The sequence below is a fragment of the Oncorhynchus nerka genome, linkage group LG24 (assembly GCF_034236695.1).
Source record: "Oncorhynchus nerka isolate Pitt River linkage group LG24, Oner_Uvic_2.0, whole genome shotgun sequence".
In the NCBI taxonomy this organism is placed as follows: domain Eukaryota; kingdom Metazoa; phylum Chordata; class Actinopteri; order Salmoniformes; family Salmonidae; genus Oncorhynchus; species Oncorhynchus nerka.
In genome coordinates, this window is record NC_088419.1 from 7,283,491 (window position 1) to 7,304,159 (window position 20,669).

Here is a 20,669-nt window from a genome sequence, read left to right on the forward strand (position 1 = left end):
GTCTTTTATTTTTTTAACTGCATTATTTTCTTCATATTTTTCTGTAACGAAACCCAACAACAAAATGTCAAATGTATTATTGTCAACAACTCTGTTCGGGACGTTCCCTTCTTGGATTATTGGACAAGTGTTGGGCAAGACATACAAATCCCTCAAATCGGAGTGCCTAAGGAAATTTGGGCTAAACATTTAAGAAATAGTCAATGAACTAGGGACATGAGATCAAGTGACTTTTACCAAGTGACGACCAAGTGTGGTATCCAAGTCCTCTTCAACACTTGGTGACTGCACTCTGATGAAAGGCAGGCTCCGAGGAACAGGCTAAAAATGAGAGTTTCGTGTTAAAATTTGATCTGAGATGTTTCGCAGAGTATATTGACAGTTAAATTAATCATAGATGTCATTCCAGCCTCTGATCTAGGGACAGTATACCGACTCCAGCCTCTGATCTAGGGACAGTATACCGACTCCAGCCTCTGATCTAGGGACAGTATACAGATTCCAGCCTCTGATCTAGGGACAGTATACCGACTCCAGCCTCTGATCTAGGGACAGTATACCGACTCCAGCCTCTGATCTAGGGACAGTATACCGACTCCAGCCTCTGATCTAGGGACAGTATACAGATTCCAGCCTCTGATCTAGGGACAGTATACCGACTCCAGCCTCTGATCTAGGGACAGTATACCGACTCCAGCCTCTGATCTAGGGACAGTATACAGATTCCAGCCTCTGATCTAGGGACAGTATACCGACTCCAGCCTCTGATCTAGGGACAGTATACCGACTCCAGCCTCTGATCTAGGGACAGTATACAGATTCCAGCCTCTGATCTAGGGACAGTATACCGACTCCAGCCTCTGATCTAGGGACAGTATACCGACTCCAGCCTCTGATCTAGGGACAGTATACCGACTCCAGCCTCTGATCTAGGGACAGTATACCGACTCCAGCCTCTGATCTAGGGACAGTATACAGACTCCAGTCTCTGATCTAGGGACAGTATACCGACTCCAGTCTCTGATCTAGGGACAGTATACCGACTCCAGCCTCTGATCTAGGGACAGTATACAGATTCCAGCCTCTGATCTAGGGACAGTATACCGACTCCAGCCTCTGATCTAGGGACAGTATACCGACTCCAGCCTCTGATCTAGGGACAGTATACCGACTCCAGTCTCTGATCTAGGGACAGTATACCGACTCCAGCCTCTGATCTAGGGACAGCACACAAATTCCTGTCCCTTTTCTATTAAATCAACCTCCATTCAAAATGTCCTTTCTGACCTGCTCAAAACCCTGGGAATTAAAATAAGGCATTATTTTAAAAAATACATTTATAGCTAAACATTCCAAACCTCTCTCTTCTCAGAGAAGGGGTAAGGGGGAGGGGCCCCTAGAGACATTGGTGGCAGATCAGCAGAGTTCTAGATGAATTCTGGAATTCTGAGAACTGACAAGTGATTGTTTTCACATGTTTTGATTGGAAGATGCTAGAAGGAGAAGGAGTCGCCACGGAAACCATTGTCAGCAGGTCCAAACAGAACTGAAGCCGGTCGTCCTCTGGCTCAGCCCATAACACCTGGGACTCAACCACTGTCCCCTCTCCTGTCCACTCCACCACATCTTCACACTGCTGGACAATACTCCCATACAAAAAGGCCCTTGGACAGATACAGTCTCTAAAAACAAGACTATGGCTGCTTCTACATGCGGTATGCTAAATGTGTGAGATAATGTGAATGTCTAAGAACTGACCAGAAAGCAGTTGTTACTGTTAAAAAGGTTCAACAAAATTTAAACAAACAATTCACTGACCCTTAACCTCTATTCTGACCCTAACCTTAGTAACCAGTTGCTTACGAACAGACAGTTCCCTATTGAGGATCTACAGATGGTCAAACTATCCAAATAAATGACGGCCTTAGTTTAGTTTACCTGTTGGGGGACAGGAGTCAGGTCTCTCTTCTCCTCCCTGGCGGAGAACAGGGACTTGAGCAGTTGGGGGACAGGAGGGACCAGAGCCTTGACTGGGGAGAAATAATAGGTAGCACGAGCATGCAGTGAGAGGCCTTGAGGTCGTACAGGGAGGAAGAGGAAGAAGAGAGGAAGAGGAAGCTATAAACTGGAGAGGAGAAACCCAACAGAAGAAACCAGAGCATAGGCAGAACAGGTAATATAATAGCAGCACCAGAGCAGTGAAGGCTCAACAGTGAGGAAAAGGATAGCGACCATTAGCCCTGAGGTTATATCAGAGGACAGGCAGAACAGGTAATATAATAGCAGCACCAGAGCAGTGAAGGCTCAACAGTGAGGAAAAGGATAGCGACCATTAGCCCTGAGGTTATATCAGAGGACTGTGTTGTTCTCACCAGCGTCAGGGAGGATGTTCTGGGCCAGAGGTAGAGTGGAGCCAGAGAGGGTACGTCTGGAATGGGACGGGGGAGGAACAACTGACAGGTCCTGGTGACTCTCGGACCAGCCCTGAGGATACCAGGGATGGAACAGTAGAACCGCTTTACCCAATGTGGTACAGTAGAACCATTTTTGTGATATATAGTTGGCAGCAGGGTTGGGGTCAATTCCATTTCAATTCAGAAAGCAAATTTAAAATCATTGAAGACAATTGGAATTTGATTGTACTTCCTGACTGGTATTGAAATTAAATTGACCCCAACCCTGGTTGGTAGAGATATGGTTACTGTTTTGTTGTTCGTTGAGGTGTTGTTAGAGTATGTTGCCATGGTGTTTGACAGTTAAGGTGTTGTTAGAGTATGTTTCCATGGTGTTTGACAGTTAAGGTGTTGTTAGAGTATGTTGCCATGGTGTTTGACAGTTAAGGTGTTGTTAGAGTATGTTGCCATGGTGTTTGATAGTTAAGGTGTTGTTAGAGTATGTTTCCATGGTGTTTGACAGTTAAGGTGTTGTTAGAGTATGTTGCCATGGTGTTTGACAGTTAAGGTGTTGTTAGAGTATGTTGCCATGGTGTTTGATAGTTAAGGTGTTGTTAGAGTATGTTGCCATGGTGTTTGATAGTTAAGGTGTTGTTAGATATAGTTTGGGTGTCAAACACCATGGCAACATAGAAGTTGCTGTACACATGGGGGGGGGGGGTCTGTTTTTCTAGATTAACCTAGTTTAGGGACGTCTCACCTTGTTGCCATGTAGCCTGTGGTTGGTGGACAGGTCCTGTCTGCTCCAGGATCCTGACAGCTAGAAGAAGGAAGAGACCAGGATGGTTAGCAGGACAGGTCCCGTCTGCTCCAGGATCCTGACAGCTAGAAGAGGGAAGAGACCAGGATGGTTAGCAGGACAGGTCCCGTCTGCTCCAGGATCCTGACAGCTAGAAGAGGGAAGAGACCAGGATGGTTAGCAGGACAGGTCCCGTCTGCTCCAGGATCCTGACAGCTAGAAGAGGGAAGAGACCAGGATGGTTAGCAGGACAGGTCCCGTCTGCTCCAGGATCCTGACAGCTAGAAGAGGGAAGAGACCAGGATGGTTAGCAGGACAGGTCCTGTCTGCTCCAGGATCCTGACAGCTAGAAGAGGGAAGAGACCAGGATGGTTAGCAGGACAGGTCATGTCTGCTCCAGGATCCTGACAGCTAGAAGAGGGAAGAGACCAGGATGGTTAGCAGGACAGGTCCTGTCTGCTCCAGGATCCTGACAGCTAGAAGAAGGAAGAGACCAGGATGGTTAGCAGGACAGGTCCCGTCTGCTCCAGGATCCTGACAGCTAGAAGAGGGAAGAGACCAGGATGGTTAGCAGGACAGGTCCTGTCTGCTCCAGGATCCTGACAGCTAGAAGAGGGAAGAGACCAGGATGGTTAGCAGGACAGGTCCCGTCTGCTCCAGGATCCTGACAGCTAGAAGAGGGAAGAGACCAGGATGGTTAGCAGGACAGGTCCTGTCTGCTCCAGGATCCTGACAGCTAGAAGAGGGAAGAGACCAGGATGGTTAGCAGGACAGGTCATGTCTGCTCCAGGATCCTGACAGCTAGAAGAGGGAAGAGACCAGGATGGTTAGCAGGACAGGTCCCGTCTGCTCCAGGATCCTGACAGCTAGAAGAGGGAAGAGACCAGGATGGTTAGCAGGACAGGTCCTGTCTGCTCCAGGATCCTGACAGCTAGAAGAGGGAAGAGACCAGGATGGTTAGCAGGACAGGGCAGGGTTTAAACAAGACTGCGTTAGCCTGCTGAGCTAAATCCTTAGTTTAGAGAGCTAGCGCAAGTCTTAGGTTAGTTACACTGTCGTCTTTACAGGCTAACTAACTAGTTACTAAGTAGTACGTTATTACGTTACTGAGATGATGGGAATAGCTGGCTGATGGTAGAGGCGTCCTCGTGCTTTCCAGATGAAACAGTTTGGTAGAGTTGGTGCATATAATAGCATGACGACATTTTGTGACGTTTCTATTCGTTTTGGATTTTTTTTTCCGGAGCCGAAGTCTAAGCCCCATCGTCGGTGATTGGTCAACAGTAGGGATTCTTTAAAAAACAAACGTATTTGTCGTCATCCAATGAGAGACTACTCGTTTTCAATGAAAAAAAAAAAACATTTGAAAAATACTGCACCAAACATTTAAGTTAGATGTGAAATTGCACGACACTGGTCTCTTCGGCAAAAAACGTAAAAATGATTTTGTTATCTTATACTGGAGAAAAATATAAAAAAAGACAACAAATTCATTGATTTTACTGAGTTACAGTTCATATGAGGAAATCAGTCAATTGAATTTACATAAATTCATCAGGCCGTAATCCATGGATTTCACATGACTGGGAATACAGATAGGCATCTGTTGGTCAGATACTTAAATAAAATGGGCCTCAGGATCTCATCACAGTATCTGCACATCTATCACTCCAGTGTTTATTTGCTAAATTGTAATTATTTCGCCACTACGGCCTATTTATTGCCTTACCTCCCTAATCTTACTACATTTGCACACACTGCATATAGATTTTTCTATTGTGTTATTGACTGTATATTTGTTTACTCCATGTGTAACTCTGTGCTGTTGTATGTGTCGAACTGCTTTGCTTTATCTTGGCCAGGTCGTAAGGTTGTAAATGAGAACTTGTTCTCAACTGGCCTACCTGGTTAAATAAAGGTGTTCTCAACTGGCCTACCTGGTTAAATAAAGGTGTTCTCAACTGGCCTACCTGGTTAAATAAAGGTGTTCTCAACTGGCCTACCTGGTTAAATAAAGGTGTTCTCAACTGGCCTACCTGGTTAAATAAAGGTGTTCTCAACTGGCCTACCTGGTTAAATAAAGGTGTTCTCAACTGGCCTACCTGGTTAAATAAAGGTGTTCTCAACTGGCCTACCTGGTTAAATAAAGGTGTTCTCAACTGGCCTACCTGGTTAAATAAAGGTGTTCTCAACTAGCCTACCTGGTTAAATAAAGGTGTTCTCAACTGGCCTACCTGGTTAAATAAAGGTGTTCTAAACTGGCGTACCTGGTTAAATAAAGGTGTTCTCAACTGGCCTACCTGGTTAAATAAAGGTGTTCTCAACTGGCCTACCTGGTTAAATAAAGGTGTTCTCAACTGGCCTACCTGGTTAAATAAAGGTGTTCTCAACTGGCCTACCTGGTTAAATAAAGGTGTTCTCAACTGGCCTACCTGGTTAAATAAAGGTGTTCTAAACTGGCCTACCTGGTTAAATAAAGGTGTTCTCAACTGGCCTACCTGGTTAAATAAAGGTGTTCTAAACTGGCCTACCTGGTTAAATAAAGGTGAAATAAAAAAATTAATAACAATAAAATCTCTGTGCATTCAAATTGCCATCGATAAAATGCCATTGTGTTCATTGTCCGTAGCTTATGCCTGCCCCATACCATAGCCCCACCGCCACCATGTGGCCCTCTGTTCACATGGTTGACATCGACAAACCGCTCGCCCACACGACGCCCTTCACGTGGTCTGTGGTTGAGACCGGTTGGATGTACAGCAAATTCTCTCAACCGACGTCGGAGGCGGCTTATGGTAGACAAATTAACATTCAATGCTCTGGTGGACATTCCTGCAGTCAGCATGCCAACTGCACCCTCATCTGTAGCATTGTGTTGTTTGACAAAACTGTACTATTGTCCCCCCAGCACAAGGTGCACCTGTGTAAAGATCATGCTGTTTAATCAGCTTCTTGATATGCCACACCTGCCAGGTGGATGGATTATCTTGGCAAAGGAGAAATGCTCACTAACAAGGATGTAAACTAAATTTGTGCAGAGAAGAGAAATAAGCTTTTTGTGCCAAACATTTCTCGGCTCTTATTTCAGTTCATGAAATCAAATCAAATGTCAGTCACGAGCCGAATACAACAGGTGTAGTAGACCTTACAGTAAAATGCTGAATACAACAGGTGTAGTAGACCTTACAGTGAAATGCTTACTGATGAGCCCCTAACCAACAATGCAGTTTAAAAAATATGTAATTAAAGAGCAGCAGTGAAATAACAGTAGCGAGACGATATACAGAGGGTACCGGTACAGAGTCAATGTGGAGGCTATATACAGGGTGTTATGGTACAGAGTCAATGTGGAGGCTATATACAGGGTATTACGGTACAGAGTCAATGTGGAGGTTATATACAGGGTATTACGGTACAGAGTCAATTTGGAGGCTATATACAGGGTATTACGGTACAGAGTCAATGTGGAGGCTATATACAGGGTATTACGGTACAGAGTCAATGTGGAGGCTATATACAGGGTATTACGGTACAGAGTCAATGTGGAGGCTATATACAGGGTATTACGGTACAGAGTCAATGTGGAGGCTATATACAGGGTATTACGGTACAGAGTCAATGTGGAGGCTATATACAGGGTATTACGGTACAGAGTCAATGTGGAGGCTATATACAGGGTATTACGGTACAGAGTCAATGTGGAGGCTATATACAGGGTATTACGGTACAGAGTCAATGTGGAGGCTATATACAGGGTATTACGGTACAGAGTCAATGTGGAGGCTATATACAGGGTATTACGGTACAGAGTCAATGTGGAGGCTATATACAGGGTATTACGGTACAGAGTCAATGTGGAGGCTATATACAGGGTATTACGGTACAGAGTCAATGTGGAGGCTATATACAGGGGTACCGGTACAGAGTCAATGTGGAGGCTATATACAGGGGTACCAGTACAGAGTCAATGTGGAGGCTATATACAGGGGGTACCGGTACAGAGTCAATGTGGAGGCTATATACAGGGTATTACGGTACAGAGTCAATGTGGAGGCTATATACAGGGTATTACGGTACAGAGTCAATGTGGAGGCTATATACAGGGTATTACGGTACAGAGTCAATGTGGAGGCTATATACAGGGTATTACGGTACAGAGTCAATGTGGAGGCTATATACAGGGTATTACGGTACAGAGTCAATGTGGAGGCTATATACAGGGTATTACGGTACAGAGTCAATGTGGAGGCTATATACAGGGGGTACCAGTACAGAGTCAATGTGGAGGCTATATACAGGGTATTACGGTACAGAGTCAATGTGGAGGCTATATACAGGGTATTACGGTACAGAGTCAATGTGGAGGCTATATACAGGGTATTACGGTACAGAGTCAATGTGGAGGCTATATACAGGGTATTACGGTACAGAGTCAATGTGGAGGCTATATACAGGGTATTACGGTACAGAGTCAATGTGGAGGCTATATACAGGGTATTACGGTACAGAGTCAATGTGGAGGCTATATACAGGGTATTACGGTACAGAGTCAATGTGGAGGCTATATACAGGGGTACCGGTACAGAGTCAATGTGGAGGCTATATACAGGGGGTACCAGTACAGAGTCAATGTGGAGGCTATATACAGGGGGTACCGGTACAGAGTCAATGTGGAGGCTATATACAGGGGGTACCGGTACAGAGTCAATGTGGAGGCTATATACAGGGGCACCGGTACAGAGTCAATGTGGAGGCTATATACAGGGGTACCGGTACAAAGTCAATGTGGAGGCTATATACAGGGGGTACCGGTACAGAGTCAATGTGGAGGCTATATACAGGGGGCACCGGTACAGAGTCAATGTGGAGGCTATATACAGGGGGTACCGGTACACAGTCAATGTGGAGGCTATATACAGGGGGTACCGGTACAGAGTCAATGTGGAGGCTATATACAGGGGGTACCGGTACAGAGTCAATGTGGAGGCTATATACAGGGGGTACCGGTACAGAGTCAATGTGGAGGCTATATACAGGGGGTACCGGTACAGAGTCAATGTGGAGGCTATATACAGGGGGTACCGGTACAGAGTCAATGTGGAGGCTATATACAGGGGGTACCGGTACAGAGTCAATGTGGAGGCTATATACAGGGGGTACCGGTACAGAGTCAATGTGGAGGCTATATACAGGGTATTACGGTACAGAGTCAATGTGGAGGCTATATACAGGGGGTACCAGTACAGAGTCAATGTGGAGGCTATATACAAGGTGTTACGGTACATAGTCAATGTGGAGGCTATATACAGGGTATTACGGTACAGAGTCAATGTGGAGGCTATATACAGGGGGTACCAGTACAGAGTCAATGTGGAGGCTATATACAGGGTATTACGGTACAGAGTCAATGTGGAGGCTATATACAGGGTATTACGGTACAGAGTCAATGTGGAGGCTATATACAGGGTATTACGGTACAGAGTCAATGTGGAGGCTATATACAGGGTATTACGGTACAGAGTCAATGTGGAGGCTATATACAGGGTATTACGGTACAGAGTCAATGTGGAGGCTATATACAGGGGGTACCGGTACAGAGTCAATGTGGAGGCTATATACAGGGGGTACCGGTACAGAGTCAATGTGGAGGCTATATACAGGGGGTACCGGTACAGAGTCAATGTGGAGGCTATATACAGGGGGTACCGGTACAGAGTCAATGTGGAGGCTATATACAGGGGGTACCGGTACAGAGTCAATGTGGAGGCTATATACAGGGGCACCGGTACAGAGTCAATGTGGAGGCTATATACAGGGGGTACCGGTACACAGTCAATGTGGAGGCTATATACAGGGGGTACCGGTACAGAGTCAATGTGGAGGCTATATACAGGGGGTACCGGTACAGAGTCAATGTGGAGGCTATATACAGGGGGTACCGGTACAGAGTCAATGTGGAGGCTATATACAGGGGGTACCGGTACAGAGTCAATGTGGAGGCTATATACAGGGGGTACCGGTACAGAGTCAATGTGGAGGCTATATACAGGGTATTACGGTACAGAGTCAATGTGGAGGCTATATACAGGGGGGTACCAGTACAGAGTCAATGTGGAGGCTATATACAAGGTGTTACGGTACATAGTCAATGTGGAGGATATATACAGGGTATTACGGTACAGAGTCAATGTGGAGGCTATATACAGGGGGTACCGGTACAGAGTCAATGTGGAGGCTATATACAAGGGGTACCGGTACAGAGTCAATGTGGAGGCTATATACAGGGGGTACCAGTACAGAGTCAATGTGGAGGCTATATACAGGGGGTACCAGTACAGAGTCAATGTGGAGGCTATATACAGGGGGTACCAGTACAGAGTCAATGTGGAGGCTATATACAGGGGGTACCAGTACAGAGTCAATGTGGAGGCTATATACAGGGTATTACGGTACAGAGTCAATGTGGAGGCTATATACAGGGTATTACGGTACAGAGTCAATGTGGAGGCTATATACAGGGGGTACCAGTACAGAGTCAATGTGGAGGCTATATACAGGGGGTACCAGTACAGAGTCAATGTGGAGGCTATATACAGGGTATTACGGTACAGAGTCAATGTGGAGGCTATATACAGGGTATTACGGTACAGAGTCAATGTGGAGGCTATATACAGGGGGTACCAGTACAGAGTCAATGTGGAGGTTATATACAGGGTATTACGGTACAGAGTCAATGTGGAGGCTATATACAGGGGGCACCGGTACAGAGTCAATGTGGAGGTTATATACAGGGTATTACGGTACAGAGTCAATGTGGAGGCTATATACAGGGGTACCAGTACAGAGTCAATGTGGAGGCTATATACAGGGTATTACGGTACAGAGTCAATGTGGAGGCTATATACAGGGGTACCAGTACAGAGTCAATGTGGAGGTTATATACAGGGTATTACGGTACAGAGTCAATGTGGAGGCTATATACAGGGGCACCGGTACAGAGTCAATGTGGAGGCTATATACAGGGGTACCAGTACAGAGTCAATGTGGAGGCTATATACAGGGGTACCGGTACAGAGTCAATGTGGAGGCTATATACAGGGGGTACCAGTACAGAGTCAACGTGGAGGCTATATACAGGGGGCACCGGTACAGAGTCAACGTGGAGGCTATATACAGGGGGTACCGGTACAGAGTCAACGTGGAGGCTATATACAGGGGTACCGGTACAGAGTCAATGTGGAGGCTATATACAGGGGCACCGGTACAGAGTCAATGTGGAGGCTATATACAGGGGGTACCGGTACACAGTCAATGTGGAGGCTATATACAGGGGGTACCGGTACAGAGTCAATGTGGAGGCTATATACAGGGGGTACCGGTACAGAGTCAATGTGGAGGCTATATACAGGGGGTACCGGTACAGAGTCAATGTGGAGGCTATATACAGGGGGCACCGGTACAGAGTCAATGTGGAGGCTATATACAGGGGGCACCGGTACAGAGTCAAGGTGGAGGCTATATACAGGGGGTACCGGTACAGAGTCAATGTGGAGGCTATATACAGGGGGTACCGGTACAGAGTCAATGTGGAGGCTATATACAGGGGGTACCGGTACAGAGTCAATGTGGAGGCTATATACAGGGGGTACCGGTACAGAGTCAATGTGGAGGCTATATACATGGTGTACCGGTACAGAGTCAATGTGGAGGCTATATACAGGGTATTACGGTACAGAGTCAATGTGGAGGCTATATACAGGGTATTACGGTACAGAGTCAATGTGCAGGCTATATACAGGGGGTACCGGTACAGAGTCAATGTGGAGGCTATATACAGGGGGTACCGGTACAGAGTCAATGTGGAGGCTATATACAGGGGTACCGGTACAGAGTCAATGTGGAGGCTATATACAGGGGGCACCGGTACAGAGTCAATGTGGAGACTATATACAGGGGGCACCGGTACAGAGTCAATGTGGAGGCTATATACAGGGGGTACCGGTACAGAGTCAATGTGGAGGCTATATACAGGGGGCACCGGTACAGAGTCAATGTGGAGGCTATATACAGCGGGTACCGGTACAGAGTCAATGTGGAGGCTATATACAGGGTATTACGGTACAGAGTCAATGTGGAGGCTATATACAGGGGGTACCGGTACAGAGTCAATGTGGAGGCTATATACAGGGGGTACCGGTACAGAGTCAATGTGGAGGCTATATACAGGGGGTACCGGTACAGAGTCAATGTGGAGGCTATATACAGGGGGTACCGGTACAGAGTCAATGTGGAGGCTATATACAGGGGGTACCGGTACAGAGTCAATGTGGAGGCTATATACAGGGGTACCGGTACAGAGTCAATGTGGAGGCTATATACAGGGTATTACGGTACAGAGTCAATGTGGAGGCTATATACAGGGGTACCAGTACAGAGTCAGAGGCTATATACAAGGTGTTACGGTACATAGTCAATGTGGAGGATATATACAGGGTATTACGGTACAGAGTCAATGTGGAGGCTATATACAGGGGGTACCGGTACAGAGTCAATGTGGAGGCTATATACAAGGGGTACCGGTACAGAGTCAATGTGGAGGCTATATACAGGGGGTACCAGTACAGAGTCAATGTGGAGGCTATATACAGGGGGTACCAGTACAGAGTCAATGTGGAGGCTATATACAGGGGGTACCAGTACAGAGTCAATGTGGAGGCTATATACAGGGGGTACCAGTACAGAGTCAATGTGGAGGCTATATACAGGGTATTACGGTACAGAGTCAATGTGGAGGCTATATACAGGGTATTACGGTACAGAGTCAATGTGGAGGCTATATACAGGGGGTACCAGTACAGAGTCAATGTGGAGGCTATATACAGGGGGTACCAGTACAGAGTCAATGTGGAGGCTATATACAGGGTATTACGGTACAGAGTCAATGTGGAGGCTATATACAGGGTATTACGGTACAGAGTCAATGTGGAGGCTATATACAGGGGGTACCAGTACAGAGTCAATGTGGAGGTTATATACAGGGTATTACGGTACAGAGTCAATGTGGAGGCTATATACAGGGGGCACCGGTACAGAGTCAATGTGGAGGTTATATACAGGGTATTACGGTACAGAGTCAATGTGGAGGCTATATACAGGGGGTACCAGTACAGAGTCAATGTGGAGGCTATATACAGGGTATTACGGTACAGAGTCAATGTGGAGGCTATATACAGGGGGTACCAGTACAGAGTCAATGTGGAGGTTATATACAGGGTATTACGGTACAGAGTCAATGTGGAGGCTATATACAGGGGGCACCGGTACAGAGTCAATGTGGAGGCTATATACAGGGGGTACCAGTACAGAGTCAATGTGGAGGCTATATACAGGGGGTACCGGTACAGAGTCAATGTGGAGGCTATATACAGGGGGTACCAGTACAGAGTCAATGTGGAGGCTATATACAGGGGGCACCGGTACAGAGTCAACGTGGAGGCTATATACAGGGGGTACCGGTACAGAGTCAACGTGGAGGCTATATACAGGGGGTACCAGTACAGAGTCAATGTGGAGGCTATATACAGGGGGCACCGGTACAGAGTCAATGTGGAGGCTATATACAGGGGGTACCGGTACACAGTCAATGTGGAGGCTATATACAGGGGGTACCGGTACAGAGTCAATGTGGAGGCTATATACAGGGGGTACCGGTACAGAGTCAATGTGGAGGCTATATACAGGGGGTACCGGTACAGAGTCAATGTGGAGGCTATATACAGGGGGTACCGGTACAGAGTCAATGTGGAGGCTATATACATGGTGTACCGGTACAGAGTCAATGTGGAGGCTATATACAGGGTATTACGGTACAGAGTCAATGTGGAGGCTATATACAGGGTATTACGGTACAGAGTCAATGTGCAGGCTATATACAGGGGGTACCGGTACAGAGTCAATGTGGAGGCTATATACAGGGGGTACCGGTACAGAGTCAATGTGGAGGCTATATACAGGGGGTACCGGTACAGGGTCAATGTGGAGGCTATATACAGGGGGCACCGGTACAGAGTCAATGTGGAGACTATATACAGGGGGCACCGGTACAGAGTCAATGTGGAGGCTATATACAGGGGGTACCGGTACAGAGTCAATGTGGAGGCTATATACAGGGGGCACCGGTACAGAGTCAATGTGGAGGCTATATACAGCGGGTACCGGTACAGAGTCAATGTGGAGGCTATATACAGGGTATTACGGTACAGAGTCAATGTGGAGGCTATATACATGGTGTACCGGTACAGAGTCAATGTGGAGGCTATATACAGGGTATTACGGTACAGAGTCAATGTGGAGGCTATATACAGGGGGTACCGGTACAGAGTCAACGTGGAGGCTATATACAGGGTATTACGGTACAGAGTCAATGTGGAGGGGCAGAATTAAGCATTTCTTGCAGTAAAATGATACACCAAATATAGGCATATATATATATAATTATTTTGAATGCTCAGTTAGCCACCATCTGTAGAGGGGCCATCTTTAGGGGGCACTGGTTATTTGAGGTCATTGAGGTAATATGTACATAAAAGTGACTATGCATTGATAATAACAGAAAGTGGCAGGTGTAAAGAGGGGGTGGGTGCGGCACTGCAAATAGTCTGGGTAGCCATTTGACTAGATGTTCAGGAGTCTTTACAATAGTCTGGGTAGCCATTTGATGTTCAGGAGTCTTTACAATAGTATGGGTAGCCATTTGATGTTCAGGAGTCTTTACAATAGTCTGGGTAGCCATTTGATGTTCAGGAGTCTTTACAATAGTCTGGGTAGCCATTTGACTAGATGTTCAGGAGTCTTTACAATAGTCTGGGTAGCCATTTGATGTTCAGGAGTCTTTACAATAGTCTGGGTAGCCATTTGACTAGATGTTCAGGAGTCTTTACAATAGTCTGGGCAGCCATCTGATGTTCAGGAGTCTTTACAATAGTCTGGGCAGCCATCTGATGTTCAGGAGTCTTTACAATAGTCTGGGTAGCCATTTGACTAGATGTTCAGGAGTCTTTACAATAGTCTGGGTAGCCATTTGACTAGATGTTCAGGAGTCTTTACAATAGTCTGGGTAGCCATTTGACTAGATGTTCAGGAGTCTTTACAATAGTCTGGGTAGCCATTTGACTAGATGTTCAGGATTCTTTACAATAGTCTGGGTAGCCATTTGACTAGATGTTCAGGAGTCTTTACAAAACTTTACATGTTGCGTTCATATTTTTGTTCAGTGTAAATTCACTGACTATTTTGGAGGAAGTGTATACTGGCTACGGCGTCTCAAGATGGACAAACAGTCCTATTGTCGTTATTTTCTCCTTTTACAAAACGGCGAGTTGGGCTAGCCGTGTTGGGCTAGGCGCCAGCCGAACTGAAGCATGCTAAAGCCTTAAGGTATAGGTAGATAAACCGTGTGAGCTCATTTCTTACCCGGTTCACATTAGGAGAGCTGAGAGCACGTCTGGGAGACTTCGTCTTGACAGACAACCGCTCCTTCACTGCAACTTCCTACACACACACAGACACACAGGGTTTATGTTATGTAAGAGGTGAGTGTACAGTCGTGGCCTAAAGTTGAGAATGACACAAATATTAATTTTCACAAAGTTTGCTGCCTCAGTTTGTATGGTGGCAATTTGCACTCCAGAATGTTATGAAGAGTGATCAGATGAATTGCAATTAATTGCAAAGTCCCTATTTGCCATGCAAATGAACTGAATCCCCCAAAAAACATTTCCACTGCCACAAAAGGACCAGCTGACATCATGTCAGTGATTCTCTCGTAAACACAGGTGTGAGTGTTGACAAGGACAAGGCTAGAGATCACTCGGTCACGCTGATTGAGTTTGAAAAACAGACTGGAAGCTTCAAAAGGAGGGTGGTGCTTCTGAATAGTTCTTCTTCCTCTGTCAACCATGGTTACCTGCAAGGAAACACATTTCATCATCATTGCTTTGCACAAAAATGGCTTCACAGTCAAGGATATTGCTGCCACTAAGATTGCACCTAAATCAACCATTTATCGGATCATCAAGAACTTCAAGGAGAGCGGTTCAATTGTTGTGAAGAAGGCTTCAGGGCGCCCAAGAAAGTCCAGCAAGCGCCAGGACCGTCTCCTAAAGTTGATTCAGCTGTGGGTTCGGGGCACCACCAGTACAGAGCTTGCTCAGGAATGGCAGCAGGCAGGTGTGAGTGCATCTGCACGCACAGTGAGGCGAAGACTTTTGGAGGATGGCCTGGTGTCAAGAAGGGCAGCAAAGAAGCCACTTCTCTCCTGGAAAAACATCAGGGACAGACTGATATTCTGCAAAAGGTACAGGGATTGGACTGCTGAGGACTGGGGTAAAGTCATTTTCTCTGATGAATCCCCTTTCCGATTGTTTGGGGCGTCCAGAAAAAAGCTTGTCTGAAGAAGACAAGGTGAGCGCTACCATCAGTCCTGTGTCATGCCAACAGTAAAGCATCCAGAGACCATTCATGTGTGGGGTTGCTTCTCAGCCAAGGGAGTGGGCTCACTCACAATTTTGCCTAAGAACACAGCCATGAATAAAGAATGGTACCAACACATCCTCCGAGAGCAACTTCTCCCAACCATCCAGGATCAGTTTGGTGACGAACAATGCCTTTTCCAGCATGATGGAGCACCTTGCCATAAGGCAAAAGTGATAACTAAGTGGCTCGGGGAACAAAATATTGATATTTTGGCCAGGAAACATGGCCAGGAAACTCCCCGGACCTTAATCCCATTGAGAACTTGTGGTCAATCCTCAAGTGGTGGGTGGACAAACAAAAACCAACTAATTCTGACAAACTCAAAGCATTTATTATGCAAGAATGGGCTGCCATCAGTCAGCATGTGGCCCAGAAGTTAATTGACAGCATGCCAGGGCGGATTGCAGAGGTCTTGAAAAAGAAGGGTCAACACTACAAATATTGACTCTTTGCATCAACTTCATGTAATTGTCAATAAAAGCCTTTGACACTTATGAAATGCTTGTAATTATACTTCAGTATTCCATAGTAACATCTGACAAATAAATATCTAAAGACACTGAAGCAGCAAACTGTGTGGAAATTAATATTTTGTGTCATTCTCAAAACTTTTGGCCATGACTGTATGTATTATTGTGGAGAGGTCTGTCTGTCCGTCTACCTGTCGTAGTCGGTCCAGGGTGAGTATATTCTCCACAGCCAGGACACTGCGCAGGTACTTCTCTATGGCAGCCTCACTGTCCCCTGACTGGACATCCTGAACATCCACACTGGCGGCTAGTCTGGCCAGCATCTCTCTGTCCTCTGGACCCTGGACATCCTGGAGGAGGGGGGAAGCATTGATAATATACAGGTAACTGACAAAATAATGCAAACACCTGAGAAAATGAGGGATACAAAAGTACTGTATATTGAAAGCAGGTGCTTCCGCAAAAAAAGGTGTGGTTCCTGAGTTAATTAAGCAATTAACATCCCATCATGCTTTGGGTCGTGTATAATAATGCCTGGCAGGCCATTATTTTAGATATCATGACTATGCCCCAATGACCCCATTCACAGGGCACGAGAGGTCACTGAATGGTTTGATGAGCATGAAAACGATGTAACCCATAACCCATGGCTGTCTCAGTCACCAGATCTCATGGGAGATTTTGAAGAGGCGTCTGAGACAGAGTTTTCCACCACCATCAACAGAACCCCAAAGGATGAAAGATGTTTCTTCCATCCAATAGACTTCCAGACACTTGTTTCTTCCATCCAATAGACTTCCAGACACTTGTTTCTTCCATCCAATAGACTTCCAGACACTTGTTTCTTCCATCCAATAGACTTCCAGATACTTGTAGAATCTACGCCAAGGTGTAATGAAGCTGTTCTGGTTCGTGGTGGACCAACGCCCTTTTAAGACACTTTATGTTGGTGTTTCCTTTATTTTGACAGTTACCTGTATAAGATAATGTATCATAAATAATGTTTAATAGATAATGCACTGTAGATAATGTGTCAGAGCCAAAAACTATATGACAACTGTTACTTCTGGACACCCATCTAAAGTGACAATATCACAGTGACCTCATCAACATGTGCCATAAATCATGAAAACAGACCTCAGCTAACTGGGTTTGGGCACCATTGAGATTGAAAAGTTTCTGGGTGACATGTTGGCACCAAGACATGATGTACTTTTTACTGTATTCTCCAGTTCTTTTTACTGTATTCTCCAGGTCTTTTTACTGTATTCTTTTGACTGTATTCTCCAGGTCTTTTGACTGTATTCTCCAGGTCTTTTGACTGTATTCTCCAGGTCTTTTTACTGTATTCTCCAGGTCTTTTTACTGTATTCTCCAGGTCTTTTTACTGTATTCTCCAGTTATTTTTACTGTATTCTTTTTACTGTATTCTCCAGGTCTTTTGACTGTATTCTCCAGGTCTTTTTACCGTATTCTCCAGTGCTTTTTACTGTATTCTCCAGTTATTTTTACCGTATTCTCCAGGTCTTTTTACTGTATTCTCCAGGTCTTTTGACTGTATTCTCCAGTTCTTTTGACTGTACAGGTCTTTTTACTGTATTCTCCAGGTCTTTTTACCGTATTCTCCAGGTCTTTTTACTGTATTCTCCAGTTATTTTTACCGTATTCTCCAGGTCTTTTTACCGTATTCTCCAGTTCTTTTTACCGTATTCTCCAGTTCTTTTGACTGTACAGGTCTTTTTACTGTATTCTCCAGTTATTTTTACCGTATTCTCCAGGTCTTTTTACTGTATTCTCCAGGTCTTTTTACCGTATTCTCCAGGTCTTTTTACCGTATTCTCCAGGTCTTTTTACCGTATTCTCCAGGTCTTTTTACCGTATTCTCCAGTTATTTTTACCGTATTCTCCAGGTCTTTTTACTGTATTCTCCAGTTATTTTTACTGTATTCTCCAGTTATTTTTACTGTATTCTCCAGTTATTTTTACTGTATTCTCCAGGTCTTTTTACTGTATTCTCCAGGTCTTTTTACTGTATTCTCCAGGTCTTTTTACTGTATTCTCCAGGTCTTTTTACTGTATTCTCCAGGTGTTTTTACTGTATTCTCCAGGTCTTTTTACCGTATTCTCCAGGTCTTTTTACCGTATTCTCCAGTTCTTTTTACTCCTGCTTAATGTGACCGGTTCTCAATCCAAAAACAGGTATTTAACCTCAAGGGAATTAATATACAAAGGTAACTGAAATTAAATGAGTTCACGGGTGTTGGCACCAAAACACCCGCGTTTCTCTCACCCCAGGTATGTTGGAGACGATCTCCAAGGTGACTCCACAGCCAGGAATGGTGCTGCGATGAGACATCTTCTTCATCAGACTCTGACCCCAACCCTGGTACATAACCACGATATCAGCATCAACTATACCCACGATATCAACATCAACTACACCCACGATATCAGCATCAACTACACCCACGATATCAGCATCCACTATACCCACAATATAAACATCAACTATACCCACGATATAAACACATCCACTATACCCACGATATAAACACATCCACTATACCCACGATATAAACACATCAACTATACCCACGATATCAACATCAACTATACCCACGATATCAACACATCAACTATACCCACAATATCAGCATCCACTATACCCACGATATCAACATCAACTATACCCACGATATCAACATCAACTATACCCACGATATAAACATCAACTATACCCACGATATAAACACATCCACTATACCCACGATATCAACATCAACTATACCCACGATATCAACATCAACTATAGCCACGATATCAACACATCAACTATACCCACGATATCAACATCAACTATACCCACGATATCAACATCAACTATACCCACGATATCAACATCAACTATACCCACGATATCAGCATCAACTACACCCACGATATCAACATCAACTATACCCACGATATCAACACATCAACTATACCCACGATATCAACATCAACTATACCCACGATATCAACATCAACTATCAACACATCCACTATACCCACGATAAACATCCACTATACCCACGATATAAACACATCAACTATACCCACGATATCAACATCAACTATACCCACGATATAAACATCCACTATACCCACGATATCAACATCAACTATACCCACGATATCAACATCAACTATACCCACGATATCAACATCAACTATACCCACGATATCAACACATCCACTATACCCACGATATCAACATCAACTATACCCACGATATCAACACATCCACTATACCCACGATATCAACATCAACTATACCCACGATATCAACACATCCACTATACCCACGATATAAACACATCAACTATACCCACGATAAACACATCAACTATACCCACGATATCAACATCAACTATACCCACGATATAAACACATCAACTATACCCACGATAAACACATCAACTATACCCACGATATCAACACATCAACTATACCCACGATATCAACATCAACTATACCCACGATATAAACACATCAACTATACCCACGATATCAACATCAACTATACCCACGATATCAACACATCCACTATACCCACGATATCAACACATCAACTATACCCACGATATCAACATCAACTATACCCACGATATCAACATCAACTATACCCACGATATCAACACATCCACTATACCCACGATATCAACATCCACTATACCCACGATATCAACATCAACTATACCCACGATATCAACACATCCACTATACCCACGATATCAACATCCACTATACCCACGATATCAACATCAACTATACCCACGATATAAACATCCACTATACCCACGATATCAACATCAACTATACCCACGATATCAACACATCCACTATACCCACGATATCAACATCCACTATACCCACGATATCAACATCAACTATACCCACGATATCAACATCAACTATACCCACGATATCAACACATCCACTATACCCACGATATCAACATCAACTATACCCACGATATCAACACATCCACTATACCCACGATATCAACATCAACTATACCCACGATATCAACATCAACTATCAACACATCCACTATACCCACGATATCAACATCAACTATACCCATGATATCAACATCAACTATACCCACGATATCAGCATCAACTATACCCACGATATAAACACATCCACTATACCCACGATATCAACACATCCACTATACCCACGATATCAATATCAACTATACCCACGATATCAACATCAACTATACCCACGATATCAGCATCAACATTTACATTTACATTTAAGTCATTTAGCAGACGCTCTTATCCAGAGCGACTTACAAATTGGTGCTTTCACCTTATGACATCCAGTGGAACAGCCACTTTACAATAGTGCATCTAGGTCTTTTAAGGGGGGAGAAGGATTACTTTATCCTATCCTAGGTATTCCTTAAAGAGGTGGGGTTTCAGG

General features: G+C 44.8%; 1 protein-coding gene across 1 annotated transcript in view; it reads right to left on the reverse strand.

Moving 5' to 3' along the window:
- Positions 1–20,669, reverse strand: part of LOC115118883 (kinesin-like protein KIF13B) — a 98,351-nt gene that overhangs the window by 10,248 nt on the left and 67,434 nt on the right. The window contains exons 33-39 of the mRNA XM_065008577.1: positions 18,487–18,579; positions 16,388–16,546; positions 14,665–14,742; positions 3,154–3,213; positions 2,373–2,484; positions 1,939–2,030; positions 238–321 (exon numbers count right to left, since the gene is read on the reverse strand). Coding sequence (XP_064864649.1) covers positions 238–321; positions 1,939–2,030; positions 2,373–2,484; positions 3,154–3,213; positions 14,665–14,742; positions 16,388–16,546; positions 18,487–18,579 — 678 coding nt within the window. The remainder of the gene's footprint in view (positions 1–237; positions 322–1,938; positions 2,031–2,372; positions 2,485–3,153; positions 3,214–14,664; positions 14,743–16,387; positions 16,547–18,486; positions 18,580–20,669) is intronic.